Below are 16,390 nucleotides of genomic sequence, written 5' to 3'. Positions count from 1 at the left end.
TCCTCAAGTGGGTCCCTGACCCCTGACCCCTGACCCCCAAGCAGCCTAACTGGGAGGCACCCCCCAGCAGGGGCAGACTGACACCTCACATGGCCAGGTACTCCAACAGACCTGCAGCTGAGGGTCCTGTCTGTTAGAAGGAAAACTAACAAACAGAAAGGACATCCACACCAAAAACCCATCTGTGCATCCCCATCATCAAAGACCAAAAGTGGATAAAACCACAAAGATGGGGAAAAAACAGAGCAGAAAAACTGGAAACTCTAAAGAGCAGAGCACCTCTCCTCCTCCAAAGGAACGCAGTTCCTCACCAGCAATGGAACAAAGCTGGACGGAGAATGACTTTGACGAGCTGAGAGAAGAAGGCTTCAGACCATCAAATTACTACAAGCTATGGGAGGAAATTCAAACCAAAGGCAAAGAAGTTGAAAACTTTGAAAAAAGTTTAGAAGAACGTATAACTAGAATAACCAATACAGAGAAGTGCTTAAAGGAGCTGACAGAGCTGAAAACCAAGGCTTGAGAACTACGTGAAGAATGCAGAAGCCTCAGGAGCCGATGCGATCAACTGGAAGAAAGGGTATCAGCGATGGAAGATGAAGTGAATGAAATGAAGCGAGAAGAGAAGTTTAGAGAAAAAAGAATAAAAAGAAACGAGCAAAGCCTCCAAGAAATATGGGACTATGTGAAAAGACCAAATCTACGTCTGATTGGTGTACCTGAAAGTGACGGGGAGAATGGAACCAAGTTGGAAAACACTCTGCAGGATATTATCCAGGAGAACTTCCCCAATCTAGCAAGGCAGGCCAACACTGAGATTCAGGAAATACAGAGAATGCCACAAAGATACTCCTCGAGAAGAGCAACTCCAAGACACATAATTGTCAGATTCACCAAAGTTGAAATGAAGGAAAAAATGTTAAGGGCAGCCAGAGAGAAAGGTCGGGTTACCCACAAAGGGAAGTCCATCAGACTAACAGTGGATCTCTCGGCAGAAACTCTACAAGCCAGAAGAGAGTGGGGGCCAATATTCAACATTCTTAAACAAAAGAATTTTCAACCCAGAATTTCATATCCAGCCAAACTAAGCTTCATAAGTGAAGGAGAAATAAAATCCTTTACAGACAAGCAAATGCTGAGAGATTTTGTCACCACCAGGCCTGCCCTAAAAGAGCTCCTGAAGGAAGCACTAAACATGGAAAGGAACAACCGGTACCAGCTGCTGCAAAATCATGCCAAAATGTAAAGACCATCGAGACTAGGAAGAAACTGCATCAACTAACGAGCAAAATAACCAGCTAACATCATAATGACAGGATCAAATTCACACATAACAATATTAACTTTAAATGTAAATGGACTAAATGCTCCAATTAAAAGACACAGACTGGCAAATTGCATAAAGAGTCAAGACCCATCAGTGTGCTGTATTCAGGAAACCCATCTCACGTGCAGAGACACACATAGGCTCAAAATAAAAGGATGGAGGAAGATCTACCAAGCAAATGGAAAACAAAAAAAGGCAGGGGTTGCAATCCTAGTCTCTGATAAAACAGACTTTAAACCAACAAAGATCAAAAGAGACAAAGAAGGCCATTACATAATGGTAAAGGGATCAATTCAACAAGAAGAGCTAACTATCCTAAATATATATGCACCCAATACAGGAGCACCCAGATTCATAAAGCAAGTCCTGAGTGACCTACAAAGAGACTTAGACTCCCATACGATAATAATGGGAGACTTTAACACCCCACTGTCAACATAGACAGATCAACGAGACAGAAAGTAAACAAGGACACCCAGGAATTGAACTCAGCTCTGCACCAAGCAGACCTAATAGACATCTACAGAACTCTCCACCCCAAATCAACAGAATATACATTTTTTTCAGCACCACACCACACCTATTCCAAAATTGACCACATACTTGGAAGTAAAGCTCTCCTCAGCAAATGTAAAAGAACAGAAATTATAACAAACTATCTCTCAGACCACAGTGCAATCAAACTAGAACTCAGGATTAAGAATCTCACTCAAAACCGCTCAACTACATGGAAACTGAACAACCTGCTCCTGAATAACTACTGGATACATAACGAAATGAAGGCAGAAATAAAGATGTTCTTTGCAACCAACGAGAACAAAGACACAACACACCAGAATCTCTGGGACGCATTCAAAGCAGTGTTTAGAGGGAAATTTATAGCACTAAATGCCCACAAGAGAAAGCAGGAAAGATCCAAAATTGACACCCTAACATCACAATTAAAAGAACTAAAGAAGCAAGAGCAAACACATTCAAAAGCTAGCAGAAGGCAAGAAATAACTAAAATCAGAGCAGAACTGAAGGAAATAGAGACACAAAAAACCCTCCAAAAAATTAACGAATCCAGGAGCTGGTTTTTTGAAAAGATCCACAAAATTGATAGAACGCTAGCAAGACTAATAAAGAAAAAAAGAGAGAAGAATCAGATAGACGCAATAAAAAATGATAAAGGGGATATCACCACCGATCCCACAGAAATACAAACTACCATCAGAGAATACTACAAACACCTCTATGCAAATAAACTAGAAAATCTAGAAGAAATGGATAAATTCCTGGACACATACACTCTCCCAAGACTAAACCAGGAAGAAGATGAATCTCTGAATAGACCAATAACAGGATCTGAAATTGTGGCAATAATCAATAGCTTACCAACCAAAAAGAGTCCAGGACCAGATGGATTCACAGCTGAATTCTACCAGAGGTACAAGGAGGAGCTGGTACCATTCCTTCTGAAACTATTCCAATCAATAGAAAAAGAGGGAATCCTCCCTAACTCATTTTATGAGGCCAGCATCATCCTGATACCAAAGCCGGGCAGAGACACAACCAAAAAAGAGAATTTTAGACCAATATCCTTGATGAACATTGATGCAAAAATCCTCAATAAAATACTGGCAAACTGAATCCAGCAGCACATCAAAAAGCTTATCCACCATGATCAAGTGGGCTTCATCCCTGGGATGCAAGGCTGGTTCAATATATGCAAATCAATAAATGTAATCCAGCATATAAACAGAACCAAAGACAAAAATCACATGATTATCTCAATAGATGCAGAAAAGGCCTTTGACAAAATTCAACAACCCTTCATGCTAAAAACTCTCAATAAATTAGGTATTGATGGGACATATCTCAAAATAATAAGAGCTATCTATGACACAACCCACAGCCAATATCTTACTGAATGGGCAAAAACTGGAAGCATTCCCTTTGAAAACTGGCACAAGACAGGGATGCCCTCTCTCACCACTCCTATTCTACATAGTGTTGGAAGTTCTGGCCAGGGCGATTAGGCAGGAGAAGGAAATAAAGGGTATTCAGTTAGGAAAAGAAGAAGTCAAACTGTCCCTGTTTGCAGACGACATGATTGTATATCTAGAAAACCCCATTGTCTCAGCCCAAAATCTCCTTAAGCTGATAAGCAACTTCAGCAAAGTCTCAGGATACAAAATCAATGTGCAAAAATCACAAGCATTCTTATACACCAACAACAGACAAACAGCCAAATCATGAGTGAACTCCCATTCACAATTGCTTCAAAGAGAATAAAATACCTAGGAATCCAACTTACAAGGGACGTGAAGGACCTCTTCAAGGAGAACTACAAACCACTGCTCAAGGAAATAAAAGAGGATACAAACAAATGGAAGAACATTCCATGCTCATGGGTAGGAAGAATCAATATCGTGAAAATGGCCATACTGCCCAAGGTAATTTACAGATTCAATGCCATCCCCATCAAGCTACCAATGACTTTCTTCACAGAATTGGAAAAAACTACTTTAAAGTTCATATGGAACCAAAAAAGAGCCTGCATTGCCAAGTCAATCCTAAGCCAAAAGAACAAAGCTGGAGGCATCACACTACCTGACTTCAAACTATACTACAAGGCTACAGTAACCAAAACAGCATGGTACTGGTACCAAAACAGAGATATAGATCAATGGAACAGAACAGAGCCCTCAGAAATAACGCCACACATCTACAACTATCTGATGTTTGACAAACGTGAGAAAAACAAGCAATGGGGAAAGGATTCCCTAGTTAATAAATGGTGTTGGGAAAACTGGCTAGCCATATGTAGAAAGCTGAAACTGGATCCCTTCCTTACACCTTATATAAAAATCAATTCAAGATGGATTAAAGACTTAAACATTAGACCTAAAACCATAAAAACCCTAGAAGAAAACCTAGGCATTACCATTCAGGACATAGGCATGGGCAAGGACTTCATGTCTAAAACACGAAAAGCAATGGCAACAAAAGCCAAAATTGACAAATGGGATCTCATTAAACTAAAGAACTTCTGCACAGCAAAAGAAACTACCATCAGAGTGAACAGGCAACCTACAAAATGGGAGAAAATTTTCGCAACCTACTCATCTGACAAAGGGCTAATATCCAGAATCTACAATGAACTCAAACAAATTTACAAGAAAAAAACAAACAACCCCATCAAAAAGTGGGCAAAGGACATGAACAGACGCTTCTCAAAAGAAAACATTTATGCAGCCAAAAAACACATGAAAAAATGCTCACCATCACTGGCCATCGGAGAAATGCAAATCAAAACCACAATGAGATACCATCTCACACCAGTTAGAATGGCAATCATTAAAAAGTCAGGGAACAACAGGTGCTGGAGAGGATGTGGAGAAATAGGCACACTTTTACACTGTTGGTGGGACTGTAAACTAGTTCAACCATTGTGGAAGTCAGTGTGGCGATTCCTCAGGGATCTAGAACTAGAAATACCATTTGACCCAGCCATCCCATTACTGGGTATATACCCAAAGGACTATAAATCATGCTGCTATAAAGACACATGCACACGTATGTTTATTGCAGCATTATTCACCATAGCAAAGACTTGGAACCAACCCAAATGTCCAACAGTGATAGACTGGATTTAGAAAATGTGGCACATATACACCATGGAATAGTATGCAGCCATAAAAAATGATGAGTTCACGTCCTTTGTAGGGACATGGATGAAACTGGAAATCATCATTCTCAGTAAACTGTCGCAAGAACAAAAAACCAAACACCGCATATTCTCACTCATAGGCGGGAATTGAACAATGAGATCACATGGACACAGGAAGGGGAACATCACACTCTGGGGACTGTTGTGGGGTGGGGGTTGGGGGGAGGGATAGCATTGGGAGATATACCTAATGCTAGATGACGAGTTAGTGGGCGCAGCGCACCAGCACGGCACATGTATACATATGTAGCTAACCTGCACATTGTGCACATGTACCCTAAAACTTAAAGTATAATAATAATAAATTTTAAAAAAAAGAAAATATTCCTGAAGGCACATTTATACGTGTATATGATACAGTACTGTATTTATTTTATCTTGGGGCTGTCTAACTTCCACACATCCCACTGGTTTTATGTATTTTGAACTCTTAATGTAGGTTAGTGTTTACTTTCATAGCTACTTCAGTAAAATCAGAATATCTCACTCACTAGCCTAAAAGATTAAACTACAAAATGAAACTTTCAGAAATAATGTCAATTACCCAGTTCAAGAACAGATAACTCTGTCTGTAGATGATCTACTCAGCCCCTTACCCCTTATCACTCTTAGATGACCAAATTAGCTGGTCACCTTCTTAGCACCCAAAAGTATACAAAAAATAAAGAAATGGATCAATTTCCCTTGCAGTAATTTAGTCTTTTCTCTGCATTATTTGGTTATTTAGTTGGTTTTTCAAGAGGGCATGCCATTATATTCCTCACATCCCATATAACTAAGAGGGGCAGGTTATTTTATTGGAAGGAGGAAGAAAGGACATAGGTGTTTGATACACAGAACTGTATCCTGCCTGGGTGAGTGGCTTCAGCAATGTGAAACTTCTACTTTCCTGTGGCTCTGGCACTTGACGGCCAGTCATACTGTTGGAGGTCATGAACAGAGTTGAGAGAACTGAAGGCTGTTAGCAGACTCCATCTTTCAGATGAAGACCTAAAACTAGACAAATTTATCTGTAGGGACTACTTTAAAAGTTATAACAATACATAGTTTTTGTTCATTATTTGTAGAAACATAGTGTATGAACAGTAATATCTCATTTATATAGCATTATAACTGACTATTCAAATGAATTTGCCACACCCCATTCTTTTTTTTTTTTTAATCTTTTAAATTAGCCTGACCCGCTTGCATGTTTTATTTCTTAAATACAACTCTTTGGTTGTTTTTGTTCTTTTGAGTGCTTAATATGTGCCTGGGATTGAGCTAAATGCTTAGCATACAATATCTCATTTACTCTTTACAATTACCCTATGAAATAAGTACTCTAATTATTTACATTTTATGGGTAACCAAACTAAGGTTTAGAGAGGTCAACATTTTGTTAAAGAATTACAGAGCTGGTAAGTGGGAACTCTAGGTACTCCAATTCAGAACCGGAGCTCATAACCACCATGGGCTACTACTTGTACAGACTACATTTTCCTAAGTCAAATTCACTGAGCATAATTTAGCCAGCTCTTGATAGCTTAGGGTCACCATCCTGACTATCAGTGTCTGTGGTAATAGAGTCTTTCTCTTTTATCCTTTGCTATTGGTAATCAGCTCTGCTGGCTGTGCCCACTTATAGCAGCTTGACCTTTCTACCTTACTACCATTTACTATCATTTAATCTGCAACAATCTAAGAAATATGACAGCTATATTTGTTAAAATTGTTCATAAAATAAGTCGATATGCTCCAAATGACTGTCTGAGAACATCTCCAGTAAAGTACATGGACTTCATGAAAGATATTTCGGTGGCTCAGAAACCTTTTTCCTTTTCTCTTTATGATCTTTGCCATATTCCCAGGTGAGTGAAATGAAAGACACTAGAAAGATTACTAAAAGTCACTTATCAATATAAATTATCTATATTATGAGATTTTTCTTTTCTGGGAACACTTAAAAAGACAGTAGAGACTCTAAGGAAAATGTGAGGAGAAGAAAGTGTTTTATTTACATGTGAATTTTATTAAGGTAACTTCTCTGTCCATACAGATTGGTGAGAGTTAAGCAGTAAAACCATGACCCCGTGTTACAGAAAAAGCTACTGACCCAACAGAAAAAAAAAATAACAACAAATCATTTTAATTTTCTTCCTCCCCTTAGAGGCTGGCATTTCTTACCTTACTGAACTGTCCAACCACATGTTTCAGAATATTGGGAGGAGCATCATATAGAAATGGTTCAAGGGCTGGTAAGTAGGTACATTTTTGCAGGATATTCTTTATGGCTTTTTTACTCTTGAAATACAAAGCAGAATGTATACATAAGTAAGTAATCAATGAAACCTTGACAAGAATTCAAATCTGACATTCCTGGAATTTCAAAATAAAATCAATTTCCTGGTCTAAGCTGCAGTTGTTTCATTTTTTAAAATTGTTGTCCAAAAAAAACTCCTGCTTTGATTGATTTTATCATAGAATATCCTACAAGTTGTCTTTGTGTTAAGCCTTAAAATGTAAAGTGTATTACTGAGCTCTTAAAATACCTAGAAGAAAATTAAAATTATAAAGCACAAAGTTACAGACTATAAATTAATATGTACTATATTAGAGTAAAAATTTGTATACAGGAAACTGAGATAACTAATACATCCCATTTCTACTTATCAACAAATACGAGAAAATAATTTGGTTTTTTGAAGAATGTCATTATCAGGCATTCTATATTCTCCATGACTTCATGGCTTATACATATGCAGTCAGAAGTGGCTACAGTGTGCATTATTCAATGAGCATTTGCAGAGGTGCTGCTATAGCTCGTAGGTAGACATTTCCCCATTCACAGAAGCAAAACAGATAGGATCTACTCAACTACAGATCTTCTCAACACAGGGAGTGTATCACCCACAAGCAGAAGAATATGTACCATATGTACCATTTCTACCCCCTCCTGCACTCCGTATTTCAAGGTGACATCAGGTGGTGCTGACCCTTGCTACAAGTGGAGAAGGATCCTGATGGGGCTGCAGCACATCACGGCAGCCAGCCCTCAGGCCATGGCTGGTTGTGATTCATTTTCTTTTTCTTAAAGGCTGTCCCCTTCAGTTTGGAAAGCTTCACAACAATTGGGTTTGTCTCCAGCTATTTTCCACTAGAATTCCACATCTGCTTGTCTGAGGTTTTGTGCTTCAGTGTTCCCTTACGGCTTTTCTCTTCACTTATTCTCTCTCTGAGGCCTTACCCAACCTGGTCTTCTGGGATCACCACACTGTTTTGCTATTGAGTGTTTTGCAGTGCTCTTGAAATGTCAAGGAGCATTGTGATTTTCATATCATGAACTTTACAATTGGTAAATCTATTCAGCAAAACTTTACCACAGGTGTGTTATTAGTAAAGAATCTCTTGAATATAAGGTTTCCTGGAGACCCAGGCTAAGCAGTCTTGCATAGCCTCTTATTGCTTGACACATTTATCCTCAAACACTGTTTTATAAATTAGATTAAATAAAACAAGGAATGTAAAATATGCAGCCCAGCTTTTTCCCACAAGTAGTATAATGTAAGTTGGAATTAAACTCTCAATTCCCAACATACTTGGGAACTATCTTAAATCGTGATAATCTTAGCAAGCTAACAAATTTAACTTCACTGTTATCAGTGAAAAGGTTCTTGAACAGTGTAGTAGAAATCACATACACTGTACAATAAAGACAGCCTTATTCTAGTAGTTCTAAGTTGATGTATTGTCAAGTTATTAATCAAGAACTGTAGAAAAGAATCTAATGACACTAGAAATTCACTGAGCTTTACTATCTTTCATGTGGAAGAAATATAATCAGCTTATGATTATATTCTTCTAGATAGAAATGTATATCATAATTAATAATCAGCTGTATTATCCAGCATGATAGAAATCCTAGTTACTTAAGACTTTCTTTGCATGTCTATTTAACAATGAAAAGGAATGAAGTACTGACACATGCAACAACATGAATGAACCTCACAAATGTTACCCTTAGTGAAAGAGGCCAGGCACAAAAGTTCACATATTGTATAATTTCATTTATATGGTTGTCCAGAAAAGTCAAATTCAGAAACACAGAAAGTAGATTAATAGTTGTCTGGAGCTGGTGGGTATAATTGAGAGGAGGAAGAGGGAGTGACTACAAATGGGCATGAGGCTTCCTTCTGGGATGATGAAAATATTCTGAAATTTGATTGTGAAGATGGTTGCACAATTCTGTAAATTTACTAAAAATCATTAAATTGTATACCTAAAATGAGTGAATTTATGGTATGTAAATTATATCTCAATAAAGTTGTTAAAAAAGACTTAAACTCAGCCAGGCGCGGTGGCTCAGGCCTGTAATCCCAGCACTTTGGGAGGCCAAGGGAGATGGATCACCTCAGGTCAGGAGTTCGAGACCAGCCTGGCCAACATGGTGAAACCCTGTCTCTATTGAAAATACAAAAATTAGCCAGGTATGGTGGTGGGTGCCTGTAGTCCCAGCTACTCAGGAGGCTGAGGCAGGAGAATCGCTTGAACCCAGGAGGCGGAGGTTGCAGTAAGCTGAGATTGTGCCATTGCACTCCAGCCTGGGCAACAGAGTGAGACTCTGTCTCAAAAAAAATAATAATAATACTTAAACTCCTTCTTGAATTGCAAATATTTTCTCCAGGTTTGTGTGGCTTGTCTTTTCATTTTCTTAATGTTAACCTTTTCTTTTTTAAAGACAGGATCTCACTTTGTTACCCAGGCTACAGTGTAGTGTCAGGATCATAGCTCACTGCAGCCTCAAATTCTTGGGCTCAAGCAATACTCCTGCCTTAGCCTCCCAAATAGCTAGGACTACAGGGATGTACTACCACACTCTGCTAGTTTTGTTTTGTTTTTTGTAGAGATAGGGTCTCACTATGTTGCCCATGCTGGTCTCAAAACGCCTAACCTCAAGTGATCCTCTTGCCTTGTCCTCCAAAGTGTTGGGATTATAGGCATAAGCCATGTGCCCAGGCTTAATGGTGTCTTTTGAAGCATAAGAGGTTTTTTCTTTTATTTTGATGAAATATAATTTATCAATTTTTAAAATCACTTGTGTTTAGGTAAAATATCTAAAAAATAATTGCCTAACCTGAGGTCACACATATTTATTCCCAGGTTTCTTCTAAGAGTTTATAATCTAAACACTTATATTTAGATCTAAGATCCATTTTGAGATAACTCTGGTATATGGTATGAGATACGGGTCCAAATTGATATTTTTACTTGAGGATACAATTGTCCCAGCACCTTTGTTGAAAAGACTATTCTTTCCACATTAAATTGCCTTGGCATCTTTGTGAAAAATCAATTGATGATAAAAAGGGTTTATTTCAGATTCTCAATTCAATTCCATTGATACATATGTCTTTCTGTAAGCAAGTACCACATTATCTTGATTACTATAGCTTTGTGGTACATTTTGAAATTGGGGAGTGTTAAGTTCTTCTTTTTCAAGATTGTTTTGCTAGTCTGGGTTCTTTTCATTTCCACATGAATTTTCAGATAAGCTTCTCAATTTCTGGGGGAAAAAAAAGCCAGCTAGGATTTTGATAGAGATTATGTTAAATATATAGATCAATTTGGAGTATTGCCAGTTTATCAATATTGAATCTTCCAGTCCATGAACATGGAATGTCACATAATTTATTTTTTAAGTAATGTTTTATAGTTTTCAGTGTACTAGTCTTAAACTTTTGTTAATTTGTATGTATTTAATGCTTGATGTTATTATGAATAACATTATTTTCTTAACTTCATATTTGAATTGTTTATTACCTGTACATGAAAATACAATTGAGAGACCAGCAGCAGTAGCTCACACCTGTAATCCCAGCCACCTTGGGAGGCCTAGGCAGGTGGATCATTTGAGCTCAGGAGTTCAAGACAAGCCTGGCCAACATGGCAAAACCCTGTCTCTACTAAAAATACCAAAAAAATTAGCCAGGCATGGTGGTACATGCCTGTAATCCCAACTACTCAGGAGACTGAGGCACAAGAATCACTTGAACCTGGGAGGTGGAGGTTGCAGTAAGCTGAGATTGCACCACTGCAATCCAGCCTGGGCAGCAGCCCAGCCTGGGCAACAGAGTGAGACCTGTCTCAAAAAAGAAAATACAAATGATTTCTGTATATTGATCTTGTATCCCATGACTTTGTTGAACTCTTATTAGTTCTATGATTTGTGTGTGTGCGTGTGTGTGTGTGTCTGTGTGTGTGAATTCCTTAGGATTTTTTTACATACAAGATCATGTCACACGTTGGTTTTAAGATTCATTACCTTCTAGAAGATATGCATTATGATTGGTTGTTTATGGCTGTGAGCAAAATAAAATAGCCCTTACAACTCCATACCATGAATTGTACAGAAATTTTATGGGGTCAAAAAAACTCTCCTATTTACCTAGTTCAGTAAATCAAGTAATATCTTACCTTGAGCTAATGAATAACAGATTATAAATTTTCCTAATTGTCATTGCATTTAGTAGTTAATGTTTATCCTTAGATACAATATATGACGATGTCAGAGAAGGAATCCTGGGCTATCTATTGAGGGCATTCTGAGGGTTTGGGCCTGGTTTACCTATTAACTAGCATAGCATCTACAGTTCTAACTTCATTCATTTTTCCGTCATTTCTAAAAACTGACTGTATCCTCCCTGATTAGGGCTATTGGAAAAACCACAGTAAGTAACAACACTATTTTTTTACCTCTTAACACTACACATAAAAATAGCAATTAACAAAATAAAATTGACAATACTATGGGAAACCAATACAATTTCAATTGTTTTTCACTAAAAATTGGAAGAATACCAAAAATTACTAATTGTTGCTTTCCTTAGTGGATTATTGATATGGCTTGCTCTCAGTGTTGGAGAGTAAACCATGGTAGAGTTTGTATTGGTCTGTTTTCATGCAGCTGATAAAGACATACCCGACATGGAAGAAAAAGAGGTTTAATTGGAGTTACAGTTCCACATTGCCTCAGAATCACAGCAGGAGGCAAAAGGCACTTCTTACATGGCAGCAGCAAGAGAAAATGAGAAAGATGCAAAAGTGGAAACCCCTGATAAAACCATCCACTATCATGAGACTTAATCCCTACCACAAGAACAGCATGGGGGAAACCACCCCCATGATTCAAATTATCTCCCACCAGGTCCCTCCCACAACACATGGGAATTATGGGAGTACAATTCAAGATGAGATTTGGCTGGGGACACAGAGCCAAACCATATCAGAGTTCTCATGAGATCTGCTTGTTTCAAAGCATGTAGCACCTCCCCCTTCGCTCCCTCTCTCCTGCTCTGCCATGTGAAGACATTCTTATTTCCCCTTTGCCTTCTGCCATGATTGTAAGTTTCATGAGGCCTCCCAGCCATGCTTCCTGTACAGCATGCAGAACTGTGAGTCAATTGAACTTCTTCATCAATTACCCAGTCTCAGGTAGTTATTTACAGCAGTGTGAGAACAAACAAATACAATTATCTTGAATGAAAACTGCTGAAAAATTTTTAAAAATTCTTTTCAGAAAGTTATTTTTGTTCTGAAAGCATTGTGGTCCAAAGAGTAATAGCTATTAAAATGAAGAGGAACATAGGAGTAAATCTTTATGACCTTTGGTTAGACAAAGCCTTCTTAGATACAACACAAAAAGCATATGCAATTGAATTTCATTAAAATTTAAAACTTTTGTGCTGCAGACAATATCATCAAGAAAATAAGATAACCCACAGAATGTGAGAAAATACTTGTAAATCATACATCTGATAAGATCTTGCATCCAGAATATACAAAGAACTCTTACAACTCAATAATAAAAAGATAAATAACCCAGTTTAAAATGACCAAAGGGTCTGAATAGACATCTCTCTAAAGAAGACGTATGAACAGCCAATAAACATATGAAAAGATTTTCAACATCATTAGCCATTTGACAAATGCAAATCAAAACCACAATGAGATACCAATTCAAACCCACTAGGATGGCTACAATCAAAAATAAAGATAATAACAAGAGTTGGCAAAGATGTGGAAAAAGTGGAACCATCATACCTTGCTGGTAGTACAATGGAAAACAGTTGGGCAGTTTCTCGAGATGTTAAACAGAGTTATCCATTGACCCAGCAGTTTCATCCCTGGGTAAATACCCAAGAGAAATGAAAACATACATCCACACGAAAACTTGTTACAATAATGTTTATAACAGCATTATTCATAATAGTCAAGAGTAGAAATAATCCAACGTCCATCAGCTGGTAAACGGATAAACAAAATGTGACATATTAATACAATAGAATATTATTTGGCAATAGAAAGGAACAAAATACTGATATATGCCACAACATGGACGAACTGTGAAACTTCAACTAAGTAGTAAAGAAGGCAGGCACATGGCTAGGTGTGGTGGCTCACACCTCTTATCCCAGTGCTTTGGGAGGTCAAGGTGGGGGACTGCTTGAGGCCAGGAGTTCAAGACCAGCCTGGGAAACACAGTGAGACCCTGTCTCTCCAAAAAAAGAAAAAATTAATTAGCCAGATGTGGCAGTACACACTTGTAGTCTTAGCTACTTGGGAGGCTAAGGCAGGAGGATCACTTGGGCCCAGGAGTTCAAGGCTTCAATGAGTTGATTATGCCACTGCACTCCAGTCTGCAACAGAAAGAAACCCTATCTCTAAAAAGGTTATATACGTTGTATGACTCCATTTAAATGAAATGTCCAAAAGAGACAAATCCATAGAGACAGAAAGTAAATTAATGGTTGCCTGGGGCTAGGCAGAGGGGATACAGAATCACAGCTAATGGGTAGCATTTCTTTTATGGGGAATAAAAATATTCTAAAATTAGATAGTGGTGATGGTTTCATAATTCTGGAAACATACCCAAAACCATTCAATGGTACACTTTAAATGGATAAAGGTATGGCATGTGAACTATAGCTCAATAAAGCTGCTAAAAAATGAAGGGGGAACAACTATTACCGTAAGAACACAATAATTAAATAATTATCTTAAACATAGTTTTATAACCAGAATGAGCTGATTCAAATGCCAAAGTAAGATGAAACATTTCAATATGATGCCTCTAAATCCAAACAAATAAAGGTATAACTGCCTGAATATTTTCAAAACATGTAGATAAGCTTATTAGAAAAAAACTTCTTTTCCATTTTTATTAAGAGATTTGGAATAACATGGGAGCAAATAGAAGAAAATCTATAGAATGTGAGAAAGTATTTACAAATCATACATTTTATAAGAACTTGTACCCAGAATATACAAAGAACTCTTACAATTCAATAATAAAAAGATAAGTAACCCAATTTAAAATGAGCAAAGGGTCTCAATAGATATTTCTCCAAAGAAAACATGAGAGAAATTCCAAAAGATTGCTCATTCGTTCTCCTGCATGGAAACCAATTAGAGAATGCTTACAGAAGCTGACATGCCTTTGGGACAAAATGAACTTCAACATGGGCTTATAATTTGAAAGCTGCCATAGAGTAACAAATGAGAAATACCATTAGACAGTTCTTGACACTCTTGGATACACTTTTCCCTACTGAGATGGTGTCAAATCGAACAGGCTTGAATGGACTTTTATTCTACACCCTTTAAAATAACAACTGATAGAATTCACAAGACCGTGGGGAAAGAAAAAAGAATGATCAAATCCCTACAATAATAAAATATTTGGATGGGCTTGAAGCCTTTAAAAGATTGTTGATGGAATAATGATTGGTAAAGATCCCACTTTTTCACTTACTACTCAGTGTATTTCCTGAAAGTAATACTGTACTAAATATAGGCAGAAGGAAGTTAATTTCTATTAGTTAACCTAAAAACACCACTTGTTAAACACAATGAAATTTATCTTACTTCAAAAAGTGAAGTTTTCAAATTTATTTTTCTCCAGTGATATGTATACAACATAATATCATAATAATTTATTAAAAGGCAAGATATATAAGGTAGTAGTATATAAAAAGTACATACTCTTACCTAAGGGACTATTTGCAAGGGCTTCTCAAGCTGAAATTACTATTGAGTCCACTATTAATGATTTATGCTCTAGCTCATACATCCCTTTACTTTATTTCCAAAACTTAAGAGGAAACTCAGGAGGGTGGCCGGAGAGGGTGGAAGAGGAGAAGGAAAGGAGGAGGAGAAAAACAACAATGATAATGGGTTAAAGAAATACGAAGCCAAAAGAGGACTACATATATAGGTTACAATTATATACATGTATACATGTATATCAGCTGTGCTTGGACAACTTAAAGCTAGGATAGAGTTTTGGTTTCTCACCAGAAAGTTAAAGAGACCTGCTAAACTAGAAAAGACCTTACATTGTTAATCTTTCTCTCTTTACCAAGCATTGCCAAAGAATGCACATGTGAGAGACATATGAGGGAAGTTCTAAATCTATTAAATAATTGTTGGTCTAGAAAGCCTTATAAAAACTGAAAAAAAAAGTTAAATCTTAGAAACCAATTTCTCTCAATGCATTAGTAGAGAAATAATATGCAAACATGACCAAATATACATAAATTTACTTTTATAAAATTTACAAGTCAAATAGATAATTCACTATACATAACTTTCAGAGTCCCTTAAGTGTATACTTCAAGAAAACTTCCCATCTCATTATGTCATCTAAAGTTAAGTTTCACCAAATTGTTTTCCTATTTGTTTACTGTTTTAATTAAAATTTAAATGTAATTTAATTTACTGTTAAATTATTGTCTGTTCTGTGAACTTCCCTCAAACCAAGTCAATTTTACAAGCTGCTTTCAAAAACTTACAAGTTTTCCTAATAGGAACTATGCTGGAAAACATTTTATTTCTTTTTTTTTAAATTATAAAATCATTAAATAATCCATCCTTCTTCATATTCATGTTTTGTGAAGCATTTTAGTAGCTAGTAATATTTCAGAAAATCTGCCTTTTAAAAATGCATGATTTAAAAATATTTAATTTAGTGAGTCTTATAGACAATTTTTTAAAGAAACAAATATAAGACATATAATTAAAAGGTCAGGTGACCTTGGAATTAAAGAGGTAAATTATGGGTTCAAAAATGCCCTCTGACTAGTTATATGATACATTTGAAAGGTACCTTAAATTCTTTTGGATTTCACTTTTAAATGTAAAATGAACTAGAGGTCTCTCCAGCAAATTCAAACTAAAAAATTCTATTATTCTTCAATTCCGACTACATAAGAAGAGTCAACAGGAATGTAGACTGCATTAACCATTCATTTTACAAACAACTTTGCACCCATAGAAAATTTTCTCTAAAATATATCACTGATTTTTAGAGA

General features: G+C 36.9%; 1 protein-coding gene across 28 annotated transcripts in view; it reads right to left on the bottom strand.

Annotated features, from left to right (window-relative positions):
• The window catches only part of SPAG6 (sperm associated antigen 6), a 74,616-nt gene that overhangs the window by 9,131 nt on the left and 49,095 nt on the right, over positions 1 to 16,390 (bottom strand). For 17 of the 28 annotated variants that reach the window (XM_009458044.4, XM_009458043.4, XM_054659367.2 and 14 more), the window contains one exon: positions 7,209 to 7,325. The exons of 10 other annotated variants lie outside the window; for them this stretch is intronic. In XM_009458044.4, coding sequence (XP_009456319.1) covers positions 7,209 to 7,325 — 117 coding nt within the window. Of the gene's footprint in view, positions 1 to 7,208; positions 7,326 to 13,121; positions 13,718 to 16,390 lie in introns of those variants that run through there. One more of the 28 variants, XM_063817563.1, reaches the window with a different exon arrangement.

This window comes from Pan troglodytes, chromosome 8 (genome assembly GCF_028858775.2).
Source record: "Pan troglodytes isolate AG18354 chromosome 8, NHGRI_mPanTro3-v2.0_pri, whole genome shotgun sequence".
NCBI classification, from domain to species: domain Eukaryota; kingdom Metazoa; phylum Chordata; class Mammalia; order Primates; family Hominidae; genus Pan; species Pan troglodytes.
This window is presented reverse-complemented; position numbering and strand designations above follow the sequence as displayed.